The 26,796-nt window shown below is 38.6% G+C and overlaps 1 protein-coding gene across 1 annotated transcript; it reads right to left on the reverse strand.

Moving 5' to 3' along the window:
- Nucleotides 1-7,027: 7,027 nt before the first annotated feature.
- Nucleotides 7,028-13,126, reverse strand: LOC117434585 (myosin light chain 4). The gene is made up of 7 exons (XM_034057167.3): nt 12,950-13,126; nt 10,942-10,969; nt 9,663-9,812; nt 8,617-8,790; nt 8,321-8,398; nt 7,889-7,932; nt 7,028-7,279 (listed from the first exon to the last, which is right to left on the reverse strand). Exons 1-6 carry the CDS (start codon nt 13,052-13,054, stop codon nt 7,904-7,906), a joined length of 564 nt encoding a protein of 187 aa, XP_033913058.1. The 5' UTR covers nt 13,055-13,126; the 3' UTR covers nt 7,028-7,279; nt 7,889-7,903.
- Nucleotides 13,127-26,796: the final 13,670 nt, after the last annotated feature.

Genomic DNA, 26,796 nt, shown 5'->3' on the forward strand with positions numbered 1-26,796 from the left:
GAGGGGAGGGGGCGCTATAGCAAAGTCTGACATAGTAGTATTTAATACAAAGGGAAACTATTAAATAAATGAATACATTTTCACAGTAATTTTACAGTATTTGTCACACTTTACTATGTTTTACTGTATTATTTTCCAGAGATTTGTGTGTCCTCTGCACTGCACATCCACAAGTTTTAAAAAAGATATATATTATTTTTTTAGTAAAAGTGAATTTATACCAGTTACAAAACTATGATGAACAACAGGTCTGATACACTAACATTATGAATGGTTTGTGTATTTACTTCACATAAGTTGCTAACCACTTGTCTTAGTGATTCAATATTATTGGGCAGAGGGGGTTGCAGGCTGGCTCTTGGGTTTCCCATGCATCAGTTTTGCACTGGAGCCCCCCATTTATTATGAATTAGGGTTTGCAACCGCCTCAATTAAGAAGCATCAAGATTTGCTATTGTTTTACCATGGTATACTGCTGTTAATGTAGTTGTTTGAAGTATCTCATTCTTTCTGATGAGTTTTCTTAACCACAGAGCAGCCTTCAGAAAGAAGCAAAACATTGAATCAGTGCTCAAAAAGCTAAATACAATCTGTTTCAGTTTTAACATGGAAAGCAAATCATTCATGGTAGGCAAACTTAACAGAGAATGTTTTTTTTTTCCTGTCAGGATAGACAATAATCTGTCAGTTCCAGACCTTTAAATTACTGATGTTACAAATGCCACTGTCTGCAGCCCCGTCGACTGAGTCCGATCGAATTACTGTAAGTCAGGGAGGTCTTCGAGTTACAATATGATTATTTATCGTTGTGTTCTGCAGTTTTGAAATCCTGGCATCTGCTGTGGTTTGATGGTTGGAAGTGTGCTCTATTCATTAGATTGTATAGGGACTTATGACTGAAGACATTTTAATATGCGACTGGGATAAGGTTCTGGAGGGGAAAATTCTATAGCTGACATAGAGCCCACAGTGCCGTGAAAAAGTATTTGCCCCCTGTCTGATTTTCTGCATTTTTGCATATTTTTGACACTGAATGTTATCAGATCTTCAACCAAAACCTAATATTAGATAAAAGGGACCCTGGGTGAACAAATAACACAAACATTTGATACATATTTCATTTACTTATTAAAGAAAGTTATGCAACACCCAATGCCCCCGTGTGAAAAAGTAATCGCCCCCTTAGACTCAATAACTGGTTACGCCACCTTTAGCATCAATAACTGCAACCAAACGCTTCCTGTAGTTATTGATTAGTCTCTCACAGCGCCGTGGAGGAATTTTGGCCCACTCCTCCATGCAGAACTGCTTCAACTCAGTGACATTTGTGGGTTTTCGAGCATGAACTGCTCGTTTCAGGTCCTGCCACAACATCTCAATGGGGTTTAGGTCTGGACTTTGACTAGGCCATTCCAAAACTTTAAATTTCTTGTTCTTCAACCATTCTGATGTAGACTTGCTTGTGTGTTTCGGATCATTGTCTTGCTGCATGACCCAGCTGCGCTTCAGCTTCAGCTCACGGACGGATGGCCTGACGTTCTCCTGTAGAATTCTCTGATACAGAGTAGAATTCATGGTTCCTTCAATGATGGCAAAGCGTCCAGGTCCTGATGCAGCAAAGCATCCCCAAACCATGACACTACCACCACCATGCTTGACCATTGGTATGAGGTTCTTACTGTGGAATGCAGTGTTTGGTTTTCGCCAGACATAACGGGGGCAATGTCGGCCATAAAGTTCCACTTTTGACACATCAGTCCATAGAACATTGTTCCAGAACTCTTGAGGCTCATCCAGGTGCTTTTTGGCAAACTTGAGACGATCATTCTTCTTCTTAGTGAGCAATGGTTTCCGCCTTGCTACTCTGCCATGAATCCCATTTTTGCCCAGTGTCTTTCTGATGGTGGAGTCATGAACACTGACCTTAGCCGAGGCGAGAGAGGCCTGCAGATCCCTGGATGTTGTTCTAGGGCTCTTTGTGACTTCCTGGACGATTTTACGCCTTGCTCTTGGAGAGATTTTGGCAGGACGGCCACTCCTGGGAAGATTCACTACTGTCCCAAACTTTCTCCATTTGGACAATATGGCTCTCACTGTGGTTCGGTGGAGCCCCAGAGCCTTAGAAATGGCTTTGTAACCCTTTCCAGACTGATAGGCATCAACAACTTTTTTCCGGAGGTCTTCAGGAATTTCTTTTGTTCGTGGCATGATGTGCCTCTAGAACCTGTGTGCTGACAACTTCACTCTGGTGGTAAGGGCCAAAGTTAGTCAGATTTATATTGGGCAGGGCTGGCCCAAATCAGGCCTGGTTGTTAACCAAAGTACTCAAACAGCTGACCCTAATTATCCCTTTAATTGGGTTGAGTTAACTAAGGGGAGCAATAACTTTTTCACACCTGAAGATTGCATGTTTCATTATCTTGCACACCAAACAAATGAAAGAAGCACCAAACTTTGGTGTCATTTTTTCTATCAGACTCCCTCTATATACTACTACAACTCACAAAAAAATCTGACCAAATAGAATGTGAAAAATGTGCAAAAATGCAGAAAATCAGACAGGGGGCAAATACTTTTTCACGGCACTGTATTATACAAATAATTTCTACTTGTTCACTTAATTTAATTCTATTTATACAGTCAACCCCACCTAATATCACCCCTTTTAAAGCCATCTCCACTTATTATCACCACTCTGATAATGGAGTCAATAGGGTCAAGTTTCTGATATTACCACTTTGTTTCCTACCACACTCCAGATAAAACAAGGTAAGCAATAACACACTTAATATCACTTTGGCAAAGCATAATATGAAAAGCTTACATGTAAATAGGTTGCTGTACGGTATTGAAATGTTCCAGACACAGCATACAGACCAATGCCATGTGTACGTTTACAATATTTTATGTTTTCCATTATCACCATGACGTGTAGTTACAGCACAGTGGACTGAAGTTTGAAAATAATACTATTATCAAATCAATGCAATGCCTAATACTCCAGTTTCTCAGCAAAAACAGGCATATTTGTTGTACATCAGTTCTGTGTTTTAATGCTTATTTTAAGTCAGCTGCACTTATTGTGGTAATTTTCACTCATCCCCTCTAGGTGATATTAAAAAAGATTTGAATATACACAGTACATTACAAAACGAATCGTATGCAGCAAACTACGTTATATTTGAGACGTCATCCTTAATTGATTCATTTTTCCAAGTCAACTAAAAACTGTGGATTTGTTAAAGAAAAAAGTCTCTCACCTTTCTTGAGCATAAGTTAAAAAAGTGCTAGTTAAATGGAATAGAATTGTAAAAATGACCCACAGTGATAAGTAACTGTGGCACAGTGATAATTAGTGCGCAGGTGTAGTGCAGGTGCAGTAATCCAATACAGACAGACAACAAAGTACGGGTGAAATGGTTTATTTTACTTGTAATCCAATGGTCTGATGACCAAGCAGTAAATAATAAGGAGCTTGCAGTACACAACAATGTGTACTGCACAGTAATGATAAAGGGTTGCAGTCCCGTAAATTATAAGCACAGTACTTAACACAATTAGACACAAAACACGGTCACAAGTCCAAATTGAGTGCTGTAGTGCTTGTGGTGAGGTACCATTTATTACATGCAACAATGGTGAATACGTAGTGTAGTGTAGTGTAGTCCGGGTCCTAGTGCTGGCCGTGGGCGACAGCTCCAGATCGTGTTAGCCGTCTAGTCTATTGAACAAACAAACAGTGCGTTTTTAGACAGACAGACAGACAAACAAAACACTCACGGTTAGTAACAAAACACAGGTCGCGTCGGTTTTAGCATAACCATCACAAGGAACAGATCACATCACTACGTCCCCTTTATATACCGTCAACCATGACCCCCTTGGTTAACTAGTGCACCGGCTCCTCCAATCTGTGGATGGACAGCTATACCTACTTTTAGATGTAAAAGATGGCTTAGCACTTTATTTCTTTTGTACTTAGAAATGCAATTTTGACATACATACACTTCTTTAGAAGACCACGAGAGGGCGTGCTTACTCCAAAATACGACCTTTTCTCCTCAGCATGAAGGTTAAACAACTGCCATACCCTGTATTATGGATTGTAATGAGCCAATACCATATCAGATTACTGCTTTTACACAGACAGAATTGCAACATATTGTATAAATGCACAATAGTTGGAATGACACAAGTACTGACTCATGTGTCATATATAGTACAATCGAGTACTCCTAACTGATCCTAACAAACAAATCCTAATAAATGTTTTCTTATTACTATGTGGGTCAAATTATCCAGCAGCTATCCAGACTGCTTAAACCCCCTATTAAAGTTACTTGATTTTGAGAAACGTGTCCTCGGAAATGCTGAATATAAATGAATGCAACCAGACCCTTGTGGAGCCTGCCAGTAAATGCTGCATTACACAGCCGCACCCTGGCAACCCTCTTTTCGGGACACAAACTGCACTGCTACACTGGAACTATTTCAAATTGAACTGCCTGAAGTAAAAAAGATTGGCTTTTCAATAGTGTACTGTAACTTTCTTTTGACTAGTGCAAGGTGATAGAACCATGCATTTAAACATATTTTGCTTACCTCTTGACAACAGTAACTGAATACCTTTATTGTTGTGCTGTTGATTTTGCTGTTTCCAAGACTTCATTCTCATTTTCGGGAAGTACATACATCATATACAAAAATCAGACGCGCTGTTTAAAAAAGGTTTATTACCACTGATCTAATTCCCTGTGGTTGATTCATGTTTTAATTGAACATTTGGTTGAGATAATATCCATTTGCTAGGGTTCTTTTATTTTACAGCTTTGCCAAATAAAACTTCCTGTTCACTTAATAGATCTGGCAGCAGCAGAACTCCTACATGACTCTCTGTCTCAACACAATATCTCTCTCTCTCTCTCTCTCTCTCTCTCTCTCTCCTTTTCTCTCTCTCTCTCTCTCTTTCAGTTCAAACTTGTTTGTTTCAAGTTATATAAAATGAACAGCTGTTTTAGCTTTAAAAAAGGAGGAGTTAATTAAAGACTGGAGTAAATTTAAAGAGTGTGCTTTGTAAATGGAATCAAGCCTCTTTAAATAATGAGATCTCCCCTCAGTCTTAAGAGCTAATGCTTTCACAGTACAATGTTACAATGGTCTCACTGTCACAGGGACACACGTGGGCTGAACTAACACACTCATATACACACTGACACACCACACAAAGCCCCTCTCCCACACACACATACACACTGACACACACCACACACACACACTGAGCTACAGCTGTCACTTCACTCCTGAGGGGATGGATCACAGGCTTGGCAGACCAGAGGCAATGAAAATCAGCAACAGGTACATTGCTAAATAAGAGCTCAGTGAAACAGTGTATGTGCTGTGAATTGCTGTGTCCTACAGCTGGGTATTTAAAACATCTAATATAAGGATTAATGTGTAAAAACAAAATAAAGGGAGCCAGTGACGATGGTGCTGGTGATACATTAAAAAACTATACAGACTCTGACTGGGTTAGTTAGATCTTGGACTATTGTACCTAATCCACGCACACACTCAGGAAGCATGCACACACGACGCACGCCCCCACGATGCACGACGCACACACGCACAACACACGCATGCATGACGCACGCACACACGCACTCACAATGCACGCATGCACTGTGTAAACACTCGCCTCCAAACTCCTCCACCAAACAAACGATTCTGCTTTATTTTCATTACCTAATTGGGGAATGGGCACATCTGTGATCGCTGGCAGGGATCATTTCTACTCATGGTCTGTGAAACCAGCCGTGTTCAGCACAGCTATGTCTTTAAGGGCTGTACTGTAACTGCACACACTGCTTTAAGAATCCAGCCATGACAGCAATCCAGCTCTTCATCATAGATAAGGCAAAGCCCTTGAGTGCAATGGCAGAGAGAGGATGTTATTTTTGTCCTTCTGAGTGTCAAACACCCAACCTATAAAAGGACATCCCTATTGTCCCTGGATCAGGTATCAGAAACGTATATAGGCCTTCTCCATTTGTAAGAAATTCCTCAATAGCATCAGAGAGTTCCAGAGCTGCTGATGTCAGTGGACGCTGCTTCTTTTAATTCCAGAGGGCTTTAGGGCCCTGGGGAGACTCTGCCCTGTTAAGGGGGTGGTGGGCTAAAGAGGAAGCCAACAGCTGCAAAAACATGTATTTTAGAACTAGCCACAAAACAAGTAGTCATCTGTTCTTTCTGTATTTATAAGATAAACCGTGGTTTTCTATCAAGGTGGTTTAAAACCTAGTATCGGAAAACCTAATTATAATCTTTTTATTTTTTTTAATGTAAAATGGTTTTGACAATACTTTCATGTCTGAAAGGCAAGCCTGTTGACATTGTTCTGCATAAAGAAATCATTAAAATCCCCTGGGCTGACTGATAACATCCTCCCAAACACTGTTTAAAAGAACAATGAACTTCATTTTCATTCCTTTCTCAAACTCGGTCCTCCGTGTCTGCTGGTTTTCATTCCAACCGAGCTCTCAATTACTTAACTAGACCCTTAATTGAACTGATCATTTGCTTAATTCAATGTTTTCACTTGTTTTCAGCTCTTGAACAGTTGCATATTTCAAGTTAGCTTTAACATTTGATAAGTAACTTCAACCGCAACTGCAATTTCTTAGTTCAATTAAGGCTGTGTGGTCCAGCGGTTAACGAACAGGGCTTGTAACCAGAAGGTCCCCGGTTTAAATCCCACCTCAGCCACTGACTCATTGTGTGACCCTGAGCAAGTCACTTAACCTCCTTGTGCTCCGTCTTCCTGGTGAGATGTAATTACAAGTGACTCTGCAGCTGATGCACAGTTCACACACCCTAGACTGTAAGTTGCCTTGGATAAAGGCGTCTGCTAGCTAAACAAATAATAATTAAAGGTATAGTTAAGTAATTGAGAGCTTGGTTGGAATGAATACGAGAAGACACAGGGGGTCCCCAGGACAGAGTTTGACTATAAATAAAAAAGATAATCCACTTTTATTTTGTCCACTTTAATTGATGAAACGACACAGAAAAGAAATTAATAAAACATCAGACAACGGAACACATTTTTTTTTTTATACAAGTCTTTTTACACAAAAAATACTGTGCGCATGGTGCAGGGTGCGCTACATTGTTGATCTCATGACTACCTTCGTTTTTTGATTTTGTTAGTAAATGTTTCGGGTCTTGAACTGGAACAGCTTTCATTGAAGTCTGGGTTTTAGATGGTTCTCTCTTCAAGTTCCTAAAAAAGAGAAACATTTGTTGTTTTATATTTCATAATTATTGCTAGTCTCAATGTTTTATTAAATTTGGCAAGGGACTATTAGAACTTTATTATTATTAATTTTTTAGCAGACGCCCTTATCCAGGGCAACTTTCAATTTTTACAAGATATCACATTATTTTTAACATACAATTACCCATTTATACAGTTGGGTTTTTACTGGAGCAGTCTAGGTAAAGTACTTTGCTCAAGGGTACAGCAGCAGTGTCCCCCACCTGGGATTGAACCCACGACCCTCTGGTCAAGAGTTCAGAGCCCTAACCACTACTCCACATTGCTATCTCAACTTTAACCACACTCAAGCATCCCTTATAAAGGTTTCCCAAAGTAAAAGTGTAATAAAGCACAATGAAAGCATGGTAAAGCATAGGTAAGAATTGTAAATAGCAAAGTATGGTAAAGCATATGAATACACATGTCAAACCAGGGTAAACTATGGTAAATCAATAATCATGGAAAAAGTATAGTAGAACTGCAAAACTTTTATGAGGGATAAAGTCTTCAACTTTCCCAAGTAGAGACTAGTACAACATTTCACCTGGGTTAGACACAAGACAGTGCACTTACTTTGCAAGTGTAGTTTCAACCAGACATGATGTGTTTGACGAAAGCTGAAAAAGAAATGCAAACATGTTTTTAGAATTCACATTTGCAAATAAGGTTAATGGCACTACTGATAATATTGTAGCGATCTCGCTTAACACAGGTAGGCACATCACACAGGGCGAGGCAATCCACACACAGGCGGAGGGCGCGAACCCGGGTCCTCTCGCACCAAAGCATAGCGCCGATACCGCTGTACAAAAGAGCCGGCCGCTTTTGCAAGGAGCATATATCGGGCTCATGTCTTCGTGTGTGATTACGTCACCTACCAGCTCTGCTGCTGCCCTCCCCCGTGCACGCTACACTATGAATACAATTATAACTGCAAAGATAAATTAAAGAAAGAAAATAAAGGGAGTTAGTAAAATAATGCTGGTGTGTGCCTTCGATCTTTACCTTCGTAGTTAATGCAACCATTGGCATCTTCGTGACCAGCCATCAGTAGTTCCACTTCATTTTCTGACATTTTCTCACCTGAATGGTAGATAAAGGGTTAACCTCATTACAAACAGTAATGATGCTACAAAGAACTATCCCATAATACCCACAATTCATAATACTATTCCGTATAACTTCAGTAAATGCTTTTTTGTTAACTGTATGGTGTATCTTAAGTGGGTATTGCGGTCTCATTTACACACCTCACCATTTTTTCCCAAACTATAATTTTTTTTAAAAACCGCCCTATGTACCAAGTGTGGCGAGGACGTGGCGGAGCTCAGCGCCCATAACGGTGCCGTTGCCCTCCTTGTCAAAGACTCTGAGACCCTCAATGAAGTCCTCCATGGTCCCCCGGTCCTTGGACTTTGAGACGTGCTGCAGTATGGGGAGGAAGGTCTCGAAATCCATCATCTTCACGTTCATCTCTGTCCAAGCAACACAAACAAGCTTATTAGCCGATTTCACCGCGAGACGTATTGTATCCTTTTTATATTCCAGCTATATTTAGCTATATATTTAATTCCATTCTAACATTACCATCATGCAGTATGGGTTGCAGCATTCTGTGGCCATTGGTCCGGACCACACAGCGCTCTGATGTCATAGTGGTCCGGACCACTGGAGCAGAACTATGGTACAGTGTCTTGTGTACTGCGAGGTGGTACGGACCACTCAGGCTGCCGCTGTTATATTCAGATTTTAGAGTTTTAGTGTGAATTTTGCTTTAGACTATTTTCTTTTCCTAATACTTAACTCACAGTAATACATGTCAAGCAGTTTGGTTAGGGCTCTGGACTTTATAAGGGATGCTTGAGTGTGGTTAAAGTTGAGACAGCAGTGTGGAATAGTGGTTAGGGCTCTGAACTCTTGAACAGAGGGTTGTGGGTTCAATCCCTGGTGGAGGACACTGCTGCTGTACCCTTTACCTAGATTGCTCCAGTAAAAACCCAACTGTATAAATGGGTAATTGTATGTAAAAATAATGTGATATCTTGTAACAATTGTAAGTCGCCCTGGATAAGGGCGTCTGCCAATAAATAAATAATAATAATAATAATAACCATGCGCTGTCCTGTGAAAGAGTGGTCAGGACCACTCTGACGCCACAACGCTGAGTGGTCCACAACACAGGCCACTGAATGCTCCAACCCCTTCTCCCATGTATACTTCTGTATTTATACTAGCCTAATATATATATATACACACACATACACATACATATATGAACCACCTATCAAATATAAGAAATAAGCTCCCAGTATACAGTGTTGCAGTGAATATGCCTGCGCTCTCGCACCTTCTGCTTTGGGTCTGCCGAGCACTTTCATGACCTCGGCGTTGGTGGGGTTCTGTCCGAGAGCGCGCATGACCTCTCCACACTGAGCGTAGGATATTTTATTCTCGCCGGTGGGGGTTCGGTCAAACAGCATGAAAGCCTCCTTGAAGTCTGCAAGCACACGAGGAGAGGGAGGCACATGTAAGGTGACTTGAGATGTTGTACAATGATCTTTCATTTACGTAATTTTCAGTCACAGAATGAAAATAGGAAGACATTTAGCCATTTTTTTTAATAAAGGCTCATTAATCTAAAGGTTTTTGTGTGGCGCATATCCGTTGCTTAGCAACCAAAATGGCATCTACTGATAGTCCTTTGTGTGACATGGTTACTACAAATGTATCTTTTGGGTTTTTTTAGAACGTATTCAAAAAAGAAATACAGTTATTAAGCTCTACTTAGGCATCAAGATATTTTATTAAGAAAGCAATATAAATTAAACAGAATTCAATTTAGGCTCAGGTGGGTTTTTTCAACCCTCATATGTCAATCTTTGCACAGTTTCTCTGGAAACGTTTACTGCGAGTACACTTCTGTTGCACGCTCTATGGTATTCTGTGGTTTCCTCAGCGGTCTCATATTTTAATATCCAAGAAAAGCATTCTGATACGCACTTTGCATTCGGGAAGGAAGCAAAGACAGGACGTTCTGGTCTCTATTCAAACACAGGTTTTTACATCAATGTTACCCTTACATTCTTTAATAATTCAGTTTCTCACATTTTTACATTTGATCTAAACAGCAGCAAATCAAAAGAGTGCTGCCATTTAGTTCACTAAAGATTGCAACGGTCTCGGTTTCCGCAGGCAGGGGTTTCTCAGAGGCGGAGGTGCGACGCAAACCCGTGTCCTCCGGCACTGAAGCATACTGCCGATAATGCTGTACAAAGGCGCTGGCACCTACCACCCCTGACCCCTGACCCCTGTATATGTTACAATATTAAACTTTTTTTCATATTTTTAACGACATAAAGACACTAAGATGAACTGTTGGATGTTTCTACTACCTTTGGTTCTTTATATGTCTGCATCGATGCAGCTTGGATCAAATAAATAGAATGTTTTTTTTCTTTTTTCTTTTTAAACATTTTAATAGATTTCTCTATAAATTACCTTGATTGCCTGTAATTGTAGTTTTGGAAAGACATTATATATAAGGCAGGAATCTAGATGTGACTGGTTTTAGGCATGTAAACTATGGAAGTTCAGAAAAGCCATCAGAAAACATTAACAGAACTTACCCTCAATCTGCTCACCATTGTATTCAATCTGAAACAAATAAGCAAACATGTAAAACAAACTTCATATGATGTGCTGTAGAAGCCCCATTTAATTAAAGGGATTTAATGCTTTGAATAGGGGCAATTGTGACCACTACTTATTGTAACACTTTTGTTTAGGATAAGTAGTTAGATACAAAGATAGGAAAAAATAACAAAGAATTACAATTTTGAAATCATGTTACAGAAATGTTAAAAAAAATATGTATACAACTATTTATAACAGATTCTCAAACTAAAGCATTACCTAATTTTGAATTATCCACTAAAAGTGAGAAGAATAGTGCTAAGAACCAGAAACTAGAATCAAAACTAAGGTTTCAGCACTCCACAAGTATTTGAGTTGTGTCAGTAAGAAGTTCCTATAGGGGAACAAGGGTGCAATCCCTGGGCTGAAGACTGAGGATACCACACAAAAGCTCATCCTTAACATCAACACTAAGACTCTACAAGTGTGGAGTAGTGGTTAGGGCTCTGGACTCTTGACCAGAGGGTCATGGGTTTAATCCCAGGTGGGGGGCACTACTGCTGTACCCTTGAGCAAGGTACTTTACCGAGATTGCTCCAGTAAAAACCCAACTGTATAAATGGGTAATTGTATGTAAAATAATGTGATATCTTGTAACAATTGTAAGTCGCCCTGGATAAGGGTGTCTGCTAAGGAATAAATAATAATACAAGCTAAATCCATTAACAATGGTGATTACACCATACACTTCAACACAGTCTTTAAATGAATGGCTTCAAAGTAAGGCTCCTCGCTTCTTAATTTATGATGTAATGTTTTAAGTATCCAGTCCAGCTGATGTATGAACAGGACAGCTGGGTTTCGTTATTCTTCAGCCAAAAACAAAAAGAAGAATAGTTTGAGGTGCTGGTGTCAGGTTTCTGAGAATCCAGAGCGGGGGTAAGTTATTTCAAAACATGCGGTCAAGGTCAGGGCTAGGCATCGCACTTCCTTGATAACACACTTCTAATAATAACACACTCCCAGCGCTGGATTCATATGAAACCTTATCTCCCGGAGACTGCAGCTAATTTAGAACAATAAGGAGGGAATTCTCCAACATCAACATGTAAAGCTGCATTCAGGGACCGGAGAAGGACATTTGATCTACGTACAACGTTAAAACTTCAAATTAAACTATGGTTTATTGCTGACTTTCCAGCTCAGAGTTTAAAGGGTTGTCATTCATCCATCCTAATTTATCTCTCTAAATTAGGAGATTGAGCATGTCAATGTATTGGCCTGATTAGTTTCTTGCAAATTTTATGTTGTTAAATTATTTGCATGCCTCTCAGGGCCCATAAAGTAAGAACAGGGCATAAAAAATGCCAGTATAAGCATTAAATGCAACATTGCCATATAAATATATCTTTCAAAACAAAAATACAAGAAGGTGTACCTGTACTGCATTTTCTATAGCACCCGTAAGTGCCACTGTAATAAGCAGTTGTCATAAGCAATACCAGTAAATCCAAATTCTCAGATAAGTACAGTTTCTCATTGCTTTTTAGATTGTTAAAAAAATCACCAATTATAATTCTGAAATAACTTTCTGTCTATAAGCTTCACTAATGCAAAAGCCTAATGTTTTACCCAGGCAATGGAAAACAATTCACCTCTAAAAACCTTATGTTTGAAACAAACAAAGTTAGGAGCACATCTTGCAGTAGCTCAGTAGGATCTCGGTATATGAGCAACACAATTATGTAACTAAAGCGTTATTAAATGTTTATTTTTGCTTTGTGAAAAAAAGGATGCAGAATTTGTCCTGGAGCAATGCAATCCTTCAAAAAGGGTTTGTATATACCTGTAGTTAGTAAAGAAAAAGTAGCTGTATATTAGGTATATGAGACAGCTACTCTAGCTCAAGTCTCACAAAAGATTGAATCTGCCCCCTTCAGTCTCTTCATTAAGGTATTGGTTAAAATATATGTAAAACCGATGTATCTCAGTCAAACTTACAGTGATGCTCTTTGGGTCAAACTCGGGCTCCTTGGGTGCCACTGGTACCGGGGGAGGGGCCGGCTTGGGTTCCTCCTTCTTGGGTTCAGGCTTCTTGGGGGCCATGGTGCTGGATTTCTTCCAAGGAGAGTGGTAGGAAAAGGTCTTGATAAAGAAAGCTACAAGGGACAAAGAACTGAGCCCATTCCTTTAGCTCTTATACCCACCCATCTCTGACACAAGAAGGGGCTGACCAACTGGAGCAGCAAACACTACATACTATAAAAGGAAAAATGTCTAAACACAGTCCCCCCCCCACTTGACAATTGTCTATTATCATCAACTCCTCTCACCTCCAACTTGACAGGCCACTGAAATACACACGCATTAGCAGCTCGACCAGCCTGCCCAAGTGATTTTTTATAAAGTTTGAATGTTTAAAAAACAGTTTTCAAAGATACACAACAGGTAATGGTTAAATTAGAAAATGGACAATGCCCAGGGACTGATCATCATTTTATAGGCATTCTTTTTTGAAACTCTATCCCCACTTAAAAGAAAATTATTCTACTTGCTACCGAAAAAGTGTTTCTTTTTTTTAATCAAGCATTTTTTTAGGAGGTTTTAATTTAGGGACCAGAACTAATAGCTGGCATCAGGAAGGATTTTAATCTGATGGTTTTAATCACTGTCCCTTCAGAGTAGCTTCAGCTGCTAATGAGGAATGCAGGATCACATTATTTAGTTCTGGCCATGTGGTTTAGAAGGGACTTGTTAGAATTTCAGTACCCATCTTTTTACCACTGGGACACTTTAGGATTTTCAAAATGGGGTTTCACACAGTTTTATACAGCTGCTGTTATAAGAATGCAAACCTTTTTACTTCTCTGCTGCATTGTCATTTCATATTTTGGAAGCTGAACTAAGCTGTTTATATATACTGTATATGTACGTACATGTTTGTGTCAGTGTAATGAAGTAATTGCTTGATTTTGTCTCATGTGAAACAAGTTTATTGGAATCTATTTCAAGGGTGTCCAAAGTTGGCCCTTTTCCGGCCCATGTTTGTATTCCTAGACTCGCTGGGTGCCTGACCATTTGGGAGCGTTGGAGAGTGGACTATACCAAGACGATTTCCCTCCCTAACCAAAAGGAGTGCAAACTCAATCCTGTTGGCCCTGTAAATATAGGTTTGCAATGACTCACCTAGTAAAAGCCCTAATGCGCAGAGTGGTGAAATAAACACACTTCCACTAGCTAACCTGCGTAGTCATTGTCTTTGGGTTAATTTGGATCTTGCTCTTCCTCTTATTGAAGTCTTACTGCACTAATGGGTTTGTGTTAGGAAACTTTCTAGTCTTTTCCAGCACATTCTCAGTCTCCGTTTCACCCAGTGACAGACGTTCTCATTTGAGACAGACCATTCCTTGCATGATAAAGGAATAAATAACTAATGCACATAGACAGCTGGGGACCTGTTGTTCTGTTAGGGATTATTCTGGCCAAGAGTACACCTCCTGCAGCCTCACGCAGATTTACACAGCTGCTGTTATAGAACTGCCATGGAAACCTTTTTATTTTTCTCCACTGGATAATTACATTTTGGAGGCTGAAACTGAGCTGTTGAGTAATATCTATAATTAATTAATCACCAGTTTGTAGCATATGTATATGTACCCATGAACTTCTGTCCTGTTTGTCTATGTCTTGTGCTATGTTTTTTCCAGATTTATTTAAATGTATATATGAACTGTTTTTGTTTAGGTGGGAGAAAAAAAATCACAATTTATGTATGAAGTTGCAAACAGTAAGTTTGGATTGTGTTTAAGGACATGTGGATGGGTCAACCTTCAGTAGTTCAGAAATGACATTGTTAATAATGGGATTTTAAAATGAAGCATTACCACTTTTTAACTGGCTCTTACTGCGTTATATCTTGTGTACAGATAAATGAACTACTGGACACAAGATACAACAGGCAAGCACAAGATAAGCCTTTCATAGTAAGTGGTGAACTCAAGAAAAGCAAATCCAAACTAATCCCAACCCTTGTATTAGATTTTAACATTACAAACAGCTTCCAAGTGTATTTGATAAGTAGTGTCTGTCGTGTGCCACCACACGAAATATTAGGAAGCACCTGCCAACTGATCACCTACTACCAGATCTAGCCCACCTGAAATATAACAGAATACATCAGGGTAGCCATTTATATATATATATATATATATATATATATATATATATATATATATATATATATATATGAAATAGACCGTATCATGGCCAGCTCATTTCTGGGGAAAAAGCATGTGCTACATATGTTTCTTTGTTGGCCTAGAAATTGTAAATTGGACAGTGTCATTAATCTGAGACAATGACCTTGTATAGGCTATGGCTTACAACATGGAAAACAAGCTTGTAAATGGACACCTTGAACAGATGGGTGGTCTTGATGCGCTGTGTCTGACCTGCAGCCATGTACTAAGTTTGTTTGACCTTTCGTTGTAGGACAATCACAAGAAAACTGAGACTATGCTGGGGAGGGAGAGGGAGAGGGAGAGGGAGAGGGAGAGGGAGAGGAGGGGGGAGAAGAGAGTGGAGATCTGCTGAATACTTTGAATGACAACTCTGTCCTAGCCTGTCATGGCAGATAATTTTAGAACACTTTTAAAGGTTAAACTTTGGATAAAAAAAAAAAAAAATGGAATGCCACTGCTTCACAGGATCTAGTGATTTTATTCCTGCAGTCCCTTTCAATATTTCATTTCAGTTTCTAGGAAGTCTTCTGGGCACTGAGAATACAGATTACACAGACTGAGAATGGATGCTCCACAGGTGCCTGGGGGAGAAAAAAAAGCTAGGATACACCCAAGGACACATGCAATATGTACCACACACTTGTGAGCAAATGTGTCTCCCGTGGCTGATTAATTTGGGAAAATGCAATTTTATATTTGAACTTTTTGATCTTTAGTTTGGGATTAGTCCACAACACTAGTTCAGTAAGTTATAGTATGTAGGGCACTTTATAAGAAGGGGGTGTGCTTGCTAGTCTTTGTGTTTATTGCTGGTGTTGAGTGCCTACGGATTGACGTCTTTCAGATGTCCCCAATGCAGCTGTCATCTTCTGACTGCACAAGGACTCATTAGATCTTCTGTGACGTTTAGCGTTTTGAATGGCGTACATGTTGTAATCTGGGATACAGAGGCTTGATACTAATTATCAACAACAATACTGCTTTGTCTACCTGTCATTTTTAATAGTTTACACATCGTTCTCAAAGCTCCTCACTCCAAATAATAATTAGTATTTCCAGAGGAAAGGCAAAACACACCCACTAAAGTTACTAAACCCAAAAATGGATACACTTGAAAATCACTACCTAACACTAACTAAGTTACACTGTATCTTTCACTAACATGTAGTACACGAGTGCAGCACTGTGATTGTGATTATTGAACTCCATACATTAACAACATTATTATTATTTATTTCTTAGCAGACGCCCTTATCCAGGGCGACTTACAATTGTTACAAGATATCACATTATTTTTACATACAATTACCCATTTATACAGTTGGGTTTTTACTGGAGCAATCTAAGTAAAGTACCTTGCTCAAAGGTACAACAGCAGTGTCCCCTACCGGGGATTGAACCCACGACCCTCTGCTTAAGAGCCCAGAGCCCTAACCACTACTCCACACTGCTGCCCATGCATTTACATGTTAAATGTAACAAACATTTTAGTACAGTGTAACTGCAATGTAATTAATGTACTTGGATTTGGAAGTTTATTCCCTGAAATAAACAAGTCAAAAGGGGCTTGTAAGTAGTGTTTTAAAATGGTACCTCATTATTTTCTAATAATGATGTGAAGTTAAAATCCACACAGATCACACTGTTGAACAGCACAGTGGAGTGGATGTGCATTATGCTGTGCAGGCAGTCAGTGTCCTGACTGAAATCACAGTGCACTCCTGAAAAGTCAAGGCAAACAGATGCCACTGTCACACAGGGTAGGCATTCAGAGGCAGGCTAGGACCGATTTGCACTGAGGAGACAATGCTAATCATGGAAGACTTCTATCATATCTTCTATCATATCATATCTTGATATATAGCATCAGTAGAAAACAATATTTCAGTATTTTCAAATGCAGTCTAACTTCAGTTTAAATGTTATTTATTTTGTATGTGTCACACTTACCTTTTTTTTCTGTAATATCATATTTCTGTATAAGATTCCACCTGGCATTATGTGACCAAAAAGAACAAAGGGATCTTGCTAGCATCAAGCAAGACATGCAAGACCATTCATTTAAGTGTAAAACAAAGCCCATGCAAGTATGATACAACGATAAGGACTGATTCCATGCAGCCCTTGCACAAAGCTTGCATAATTCTTGCTGTCATTGAAAAAAAAAAAAAATCTTGCAAATTATTTTGTGATCTATGCATTCCTTGCAAAACCCTTCTTTATATATATATATATATATATATATATATATATATATATATATACAGACGTGCTCAAATTTGTTGGTACCCTTACAGATCATTGAAATAATGCTTCATTCCTCCTGAAAAGTGATGAAATTAAAAGCTATTTTATCATGTATACTTGCATGCCTTTGGTATGTCATAGAATAAAGCAAAGAAGCTGTGAAAAGAGATGAATTATTGCTTATTCTACAAAGATATTCTAAAATGGCCTGGACACATTTGTTGGTACCCCTTAGAAAAGATAATAAATAATTGGATTATAGTGATATTTCAAACTAATTAGTTTCTTTAATTAGTATCACACATGTCTCCAATCTTGTAATCAGTCATTCAGCCTATTTAAATGGAGAAAAGTAGTCACTGTGCTGTTTGGTATCATTGTGTGCACCACACTGAACATGGACCAAAGAAAGCAAAGAAGAGAGTTGTCTGAGGAGATCAGAAAGAAAATAATAGACAAGCATGGTAAAGGTAAAGGCTACAAGACCATCTCCAAGCAGCTTCATGTTCCTGTGACAACAGTTGCAAATATTATTAAGAAGTTTAAGGTTCATGGAACTGTAGCCAACCTCCCTGGGCGCGGCCGCAAGAGGAAAATCGACCCCAGATTGAACAGAAGGATAGTGCGAATGGTAGAAAAAGAACCAAGGATAACTGCCAAAAAGATACAAGCTGAACTCCAAGGTGAAGGTACGTCAGTTTCTGATTGCACCATCCGTCGCTTTTTGAGCGAAAGTGGGCTCCATGGAAGAAGACCCAGGAGGACTCCACTTTTGACAGAAAAATATAAAAAAGCCAGACTGGAATTTGCTAAAATGCATATTGACAAGCCACAATCCTTCTGGGAGAATATCCTTTGGACAGATGAGTCAAAACTGGAGCTTTTTGGCAAGTCACATCAGCTCTATGTTCACAGATGAAAAAATGAAGCTTTCAAAGAAAAGAACACCATACCTACAGTGAAACATGGAGGAGGCTTGGTTATGTTTTGGGGCTGCTTTGCTGCGCCTGGCACAGGGTGCCTTGAATCTGTGCAGGGCACAATGAAATCTCAAGACTATCAAGGCATTCTGGAGCGAAACGTACTGCCCAGTGTCAGAAAGCTCTGTCTCAGTCGCAGGTCATGGGTCCTCCAACAGGATAATGACCCAAAACACACAGCTAAAAGCACCCAAGAATGGATAAGAACAAAACATTGGACTATTCTGAAGTGGCCTTCTATGAGTCCTGATCTGAATCCTATCGAACATCTATGGAAAGAGCTGAAACTTGCAGTCTGGAGAAGGCACCCATCAAACCTGAGACAGCTGGAGCAGTTTGCTCAGGAAGAGTGGGCCAAACTACCTGTTAACAGGTGCAGAAGTCTCATTGAGAGCTACAGAAAACGTTTGATTGCAGTGATTGCCTCTAAAGGTTGTGCAACAAAATATTAGGTTAGGGGTCCCATCATTTTTGTCCATGCCATTTTCATTTGTTTTATTATTTACAATATTATGTTGAATAAAAAATCAAAAGCAAAGTCTGATTTCTATTAAATATGGAATAAACAATGGTGGATGCCAATTACTTTTGTCAGTTTCAAGTTATTTCAGAGAAAATTGTGCATTCTTCGTTTTTTGTGGAGGGGTACCAACAAATTTGAGCACGTCTGTATATATATATATATATAAATAAAAGGTATGGTCTGCCCTCTGTTGGCCTATTTCAGCTATTGACCTTTAGTTTTCAATGCCTTCTTGCTACTTGGTTCTGCTTCCTGGCGGACAGTTAAATTCCATGACAAACTGCCATTTTATTTGTTATTAGTTACAAAACCACTGCCAAAAATGAGTCATTCTACCTCTTTCCTTTAATATATTTGGGGATGAAACTCCAGATAACTGGTACAACACCAACTTTCTGAGTGCAGACAGCAGACCACCTGAAAAAAATACAAATAAAATAAGTGCACCAGCAACTGTCAAGAGTAGACACATAACAGTAGATGAGGAACAGCTAAATGAAATAGAAGAAAACAAAGATTGAAAAAACACTAAAATAAACTACAGCATGGGCTGTTAATGTACTTAGACTGGCTTAAAGAAAAAAAATATGGACATTCATTTTAAGGATATAAGTAAAACAAAATCTCAACAACATAAGGGAATTTTATGCCAGTGCAAGAAGTTCAACTGGGGACCAGTATTCAATCTCCAGTTTTATAACACTGAGCTGGACTAAATAGATATTTTAATTTTAGAAGTTTTAACATCTCTGCTGACAGCGAGTTTAAAACCAACAAGAACATCAGTCATGAAAACTTTTAGAAAAAGCAGGTAAAGACAAGGCCAGACACCACCCTCCGAATTACCAGCCTGGACTTGAAGTGTCTGCAGGGAATCGAGGCACTGTCCCCTGACACCACGATCGGATTGGTGCCTTAATCTGGCACAACTTGGACGTGAGAACAGCTTTTCCCCTTACTTCCTCGTGTCATTTGAAACTCCGCCCATCATCAGCGTGCGCTCAGTCCTCTAGTTTCTAGTGAGATGCCACTTTCGATACAGAAATTCACAATAAACGGAAATGTGCAATTTATTTTTAAAAAGCGAACAATAAATTAAATTGAATTCAAATTGGGACTACATTACACTGCAGATCAACCAATCAATCTTTATTTTATATAGCGCCTTTCATAGTGGACCACCATCACAAACAGCTTGTATACATAATGGTTTTGTCTTAATTTAAAATGTGTTTTAATTATTTTTCATCCCCCAAATGACAGGTAGCCGTGTTATAAATGGTATAATCCACTTCGGGCTGTGCGGTTACAATGATATATACCACTTCTGGGGTGGTTAAATTGCCCTCACAGGTATATATAATGGGAACTGCACGGCCTGTCGTGGTTTATACCTTTACTTACAGGCTTTGTTGTCTTGGCACATGCACGCTGATCGCCTGATCACCGTATTCGCTAACCGGCTGTGCCAATAGGGTCTTTAACAGACAGCTGAGCACACAGTAATAATTGTTGTAAGTTATACTTTTATGTTCTTTTGCATGCAAGGCAAAGGAAGTAAATGCAGCGATCAGGACAAAACTGATTAATGAGAGTCACATTATTAATAAATTAATAAACAAAGTTCTGAACACAATTTTTCATGAAAAATCTCTTTTTGAGAGTTTTTGTTTTCTTTTATTTGTAATAAACCATTATTGCACAGTATTGCACAGTACAATAGTAATTTAATTATAGCCTAGTAATAGTAATTTCAGTACAGCACAGTGGTACAGTATAAAAAAAAACCAAAAAGAGATCGAAGTGGTAAGGAATGTCAATGAAACAAGGCTGGGGTTTGTTGGGGGAAACTTCAAAGTCTGTCAAATGTAAGGGAAAGGGGATTGGGACTCAGTGTGACCTGCGGGGGCAGGTTACTGAGGCCCCCAGTGCTGAAGCTACTTTAGCTCCGCTCGATATCATGAAATTCTGGGACTGAGATGTGAACCTAGCATTGAAACAAAAGAATGATCCTTCGCTGGCTCACATCTGGGGGCAGGTTTGGTCTATCGAGGCGAAGGATGTAGAGGATAACCTACATCCTACTGTCCCCTAGAGGACAAAAAACCCTAAAATCTGTACAATTGTTGGAATGTAGAACAAAATGTTAGAAAAAATACACTGGTGTCATAAGATTTTCACCTTCTTCCATATGCTTCAAGCTGATAATGTCACCATATGCAAGCAATGCATGTAAATGTTTTTGGCAGATTAGAATTGTTCTGGGAACGACAGAAACTATTATTCCATCAATATTTGGGTCAAAGTTGCAGTTTGGCACCAGAACTTTTTTTTATTGCCTTCATCAATACAACCTAGCAATGGAAGTCTTCATACTGCACCCGCTACCAACTCTCTCTCTCTCTCTATAAATATGGGACTGTTGATCTGGCTCTGGGACTTTGATGTCACATTGGCCATTCACAACACCCCACAACCGCCTCATATTGTTTCTGACCTGAACCCACCCTAGATCTATCAAGCAATGGAGACAGAACTGTCATTATTGGGTAGCTATTCTAGATTACTACCACATGGGGGCAAGGTTGTTGTAGTGCTAGAGAGCAATTGCAGTTTAAATGCATTTAGACTTCAGTTTTCAAAGCTTTTCTTTTACTTACCAATATTCAAAATTGGAACCTGAAAGTGGTTTCTGAAAAGAATGAAACTGCTGTAAATATTACAAAACTAATAAGAAACAACTTCGGTGAACTTATATTTGCCTTCTTGGGGGGAATGCTTTTGATAACTTTGCGCTGGGATAAAATGCTTTAAAATAATAATAAAAATAATAAAAAAAAAACATTGCAGTGGTCCTTGTTTTACAAATGATTCTGGGGCTTACTAACATACACTGTGGCTGATCTAGACTGCATTTATATATAGAATGCAATTAAAACTGATGAGCAGTTCTTGAACTTATGGTCAAGCCCCTTGATACAGACTTATCAAAAATACAAAAGCACAATATTTGAGTAATTGCAATGAGACGCGTGCAGAAGGACAGCAAACATCATAGAAGGCCAGGGGGCAATAATCATTTAAAAAGAAAATGTCATTTGAAACTGCTTAGTCTTTTATCAAAGCAAGTACATTTGTTGCTTAGCAACTCACATTTCTTAATTTTTGGACTCTTGACAGGAGAGTCCTGGGTTCAATCCCAGGTTGGGGACACTGCTGCTGTACCCTTGAGCAAGGTACTTTACCTAGATTGCTCCAGTAAAAACCCAACTGTATAAATGGGTAATTGTATGTAAAGATAATGTGTAAAAAATAATGTAATTGTATGTAAAAATAATGTGATATCTTGTAACAATTGTAAGTTGCCCTGGATAAGGGTGTCAGCTAAGAAAAAAAAAAAAAGATTTGCACAGTGCTGATGCACTTGTTATTTAAGATACGGGGTTATTCAGATATTTGTCTGTATTGTTGCTAGTATTAAATGCATGCCTTCAAATAGTCATCCCATTCAGTCCAGTAATGCTAGATTGGGTTCAGAACTGATGGTTTCCACCCAGTACTAAAATTCAGATACATTTGAATGCTACTAAATTGATAGAGGAAACAGCTTTTGGGAACGCTTAGCATGAACTACCACCCGTGCGTGATGCTCTTAATTGTATCTTAATGAGGCAATGCAAAATAAATTACTATACATGTTTTTTTTTTTTCTTAATGCTTCAGAGTAAAGTAAAACAGAAGCACACCAGTGATAATCCAGTGTAATTATCGCTTCATCTTTTGAAGGGCCCTGGGGCAGTGCCAGGAGGTGACTTCTACTCACCTGCACGGCAATGGAACATAGCTGCAGTATCTGAGCATCAATGCAAAGTGCAGAGAACTGGAAAGCGTGCAGAAAAGAAAGACTTACACGAGGATGAACATGAAAAAACCTGGAAGTGTTTTAATTTGGGTTTTACTCCTGTTTACCGCGTTTAGCATGGTGAGTGATTTAATTATGTTCAGCTATATTTGAAAAGCTTAATGGATTAAATGGAATTATATGTTCAAGATAGCTACTTAGAAAAAAATAAAAATCTATGAAATGTCGTACAGTGGCTGGTTTAATTGATTAATATACAGAAAAAGGTATATGACAGCTCATTATTCTCAATAGATTTCTTTCAAGTTATGTTAAATCTATTGTAATTAAAAAATAAAAATCAGAATAAAAATAAATGATTACCTTTAACATCGTTATAATCACATAATATAAAGTACATCCAGTTTATGAAATAAAAACATGCAAAATGTACCCAGTTCCGTCTATTTAATAATTGCGTCTTTTGTTTGTTTTATTATTCATATGTATTCATTTATATTTTGCTATGATCTATGTCATATCTTTTATCACCTTTGTAAGCTGTTGACAACTCCTAAAACTCTGCAGGAGCTTGCAGGCTCAAATCCTGGCCGCTCTGAGTTGTCGATAGGGAGTTCCTCTGGGATGGTTTGCATTACCACGCCACAGAGACCCCTACTGGTCAGGCACCAGATGGGACCAAGCAGAACCCTGAAGGAATTAGCCGTGGCCTCAAACACACAGCTTTAGAGCTGCCTAAAGTATATTAACCAGGTGACATGCATATATAGGCATCAACAGCACTCTTTAGGGCAATTTTTCCTTTATTGTAATTCCAGTGGCTTATTATGTGCCATGCCCAAAATGTACCACTCTACCTAAGGCACAGAATGTAAGGATGTACCATTAGCCAAGTGACTTAATGCCAGTCCTGTACATTACTGGGTGTGTCCCGTACCCTACAGTATTTCTCTTTGTCCAGCATAGTATATATACTGAATATTTCCATATTAACACTAGAGGGTGCTAGTGATATATCCATTATATTCTCTTTCCCCTTGTATTGTAATTTAAGATACTTGCTACTTCTGCCAAACAGATTTAGGTCTCACTTCAATCAAATCTGTAATCCGTGAATAATCCATGTATGTTTTCTAAGAAGATATTCAATCACTTGCAAACTCATACTATTCCCAATTCCAAGTCAGCCACAGGGATCTTCGTGGAGTTTTTTCATTTAGTTGCTCTGGGATTTGTGTTTGTCTCAAGTTATTAAAATGGACCAGAGCACAGCTAATCAAATGACTACATTGCTGTGCAAGAAACCTCAATTAATAAACCACTGTTACAGAACGTCTGTCTTTGATCTATTCATTAACCCAAGGTTCATGATTACATTCTGTGTAAAGTATTCTTTGTTACAAATCAGCCTCTCAAATATACAGAAGAATTTAAAGGGCAGCCACAATACCAAAACCTAAACGGGTTATTCACACACAACTTTTTTATACTGTAAGTGTAATTCATGCAATAGCATTATAAATATACTAGCACGCAATTCCCTAGTATTGAATTTATATGAGATCTAGTGAATGGTTCATTTGGATACCAATAGCCTGCTGTAATCCTTGCAATACAAAGCTCTGCACTAGAAGCCCTTACTAATATAAAGCTGATCTATTCGACATTACATACTGTATGCCTATGGCAAGCAACTAGAACTGAAGAGCAGCACAGGTCCAAGCATCTTTAGACGAGACCTGTAGATAAAAAAAAAACAAAAAACAACAAAAAACACACACACAATATCTCAGTTCTTGCAATTAAAACCACTCTGAATGTTTACGCTATTCGTAATATAATCAGATTTATATTCTCGTTTATATTTTGTACTCTTGTTACAAAGCAGCACACATGTTTCACTAACATTTATCATAGGATTTCATGAAACGCTTTCGGCATGTCAGTTGGTTATGTCAGACTACCACTGATAAACATAGGACTGGAATTGCACTACTTTTTAGATGTTTCACTGAGATTATTTCACAACAACGCACACCTTGAAGAGTCTCACAACATTTGTAAAATGTCCCATTAAAGAACTTTAACACAATGATAGTGATGAGTTCCAATCACAGCACTGCTTGGAATGTGGTTCAGCCAATCAGAGTTCAAAGAACATTTTCAGGCAGGTGATAATACACTTGCAGGTGAGGAATGCATAATAATCAAGCCCAGATTGAGCCAGTCGATTATCTTCAAATTCCTTTCAATCTTTTCAAGGAAAATTTAAACCATGTTTTTTTTGGGGGGGGGGGGGGTTCCAGTCAAACTGCCTATATATTTCAATGCCGGCTGAGAAATTCAATTATGCATAATTGGTACATAATTATTTATAAGGCTATCATTAGCAAAACCTCAGATTATCTGAACACATTGTTAATTACTTTTAGATGTCAGACTGTTCTCTGTTTTTCACTTGCTAGGCTTTCAATTTTCTAGCTCCTTGGTCTTTGAATAAACTTCAGGAAGAACTGAAATTTACTGTCTTGATCCCTTTAAAGGAGTTCAAACAAAGGATTTAAATCTACGTAGCCGAGACCTGTTTTTGTCTGATTAAATTGTTTGTATTGGTTGTGCTCATTTGAATTTGTGTGCTTTTTTGGATTATATGCCACCTTCTTGACCTGGTAAAAGAGATTTTAATCTTAACGGGACTGTCCTGGTTAAAATAAAGGTTAAATAAAAAATTAATTAAAAATACATTGAAAATGCAAGCTTTGAGGTATCAGAGTGCAAAAGCGAGACCATACACCAAACAAGCAAGTCAAAGCTTCTGGTTATAAAATGTTTTTAAATCTCAAGTTGTTTGAATTGAATGCTCTGTTCACCCAAGCCTTCTTCCAATATTTGATTACATCATGGTTGTAACATGTTAGATCTAAATGTGTCACTATAATTGCACTGTGATAAACAGTACCACTGCTAATAAGGGTAATTACCTTCAATAAACATATCTGGAGGTGTTTGAGCCTGAACTAAAGTGTGACAGAGATTCCTGAGCAGCAGTTTGGTGTAGGAAGAGATTGACTCAGGGAGTGTGCAATGATACTTCTGCCTTCCAAGAAAATGTCTGCTCATTATGTCAAAATATGGCAACATTATCAGCGTCCGGAATCTGCTGCTGTATTCAGTTTCTCCTCAGCTGCTTAATCTGTATCAGCAGGGCTCATTGCAGCTAGCGGTAGGGCCTACGTTTACCACAGAAACATGCAGAGAAACAAAAAGCAAGACGTCCCGTGGAATTATGGAACTGCTGTTCTTATAACAAAACAAGCAAAGTGGTAAAGAACTGAATGTTTTAGGCAATCACCTCAGGAACTCCCCAAATCAGCTCAGGAGAACAGGTTAAGTGATCGTTCTCTGATACTAGCCCCTGGAGGACAAAGACCAGCCTTGCACGTGTCTGCATGAGCTCTGACCAGCAGGCTAAGGTCCCTACCGATTTTGTCCTCATAACCTGCGGGAGCGTCAGAGCCAATGAGACACTCACTGTGAGATGGGTTCTGTATTTTTTTTAATTTTTTTTTTTTTATGAATTTGGATTTCTCTAACGTTTTTTTTTTTTTTTTTTAATAATTGTACTTATTGTAATTAATAATAATACTAATAATAATAATAATAATAATAATAATAATAATAATAATAATAATAATAATAATAATAATAATAATAACAAAAACCTACATGAGATAATATTTTTGTTTTTTTTATTAAAATACTACTGAGTCAGATCATTCACGATGGAAATGCAATGGTCCTATACAAAGGAGTAAGGTATACAGTAAGGACAACTGCAATGGGTTACCAGCAGTTGGTAAAATGGCATCACAGTGCTTCACGTATGCTTTTTGACACACTGTACCAATCATGGAATGAACAAATACACCCTGACAATCCATTGCTGTACCATTGAACATTAGCTATGCCATTGAGCTATATTTGTTCCAAACCCA

Source organism: Acipenser ruthenus, chromosome 28, assembly GCF_902713425.1.
Source record: "Acipenser ruthenus chromosome 28, fAciRut3.2 maternal haplotype, whole genome shotgun sequence".
Classification (NCBI taxonomy): domain Eukaryota; kingdom Metazoa; phylum Chordata; class Actinopteri; order Acipenseriformes; family Acipenseridae; genus Acipenser; species Acipenser ruthenus.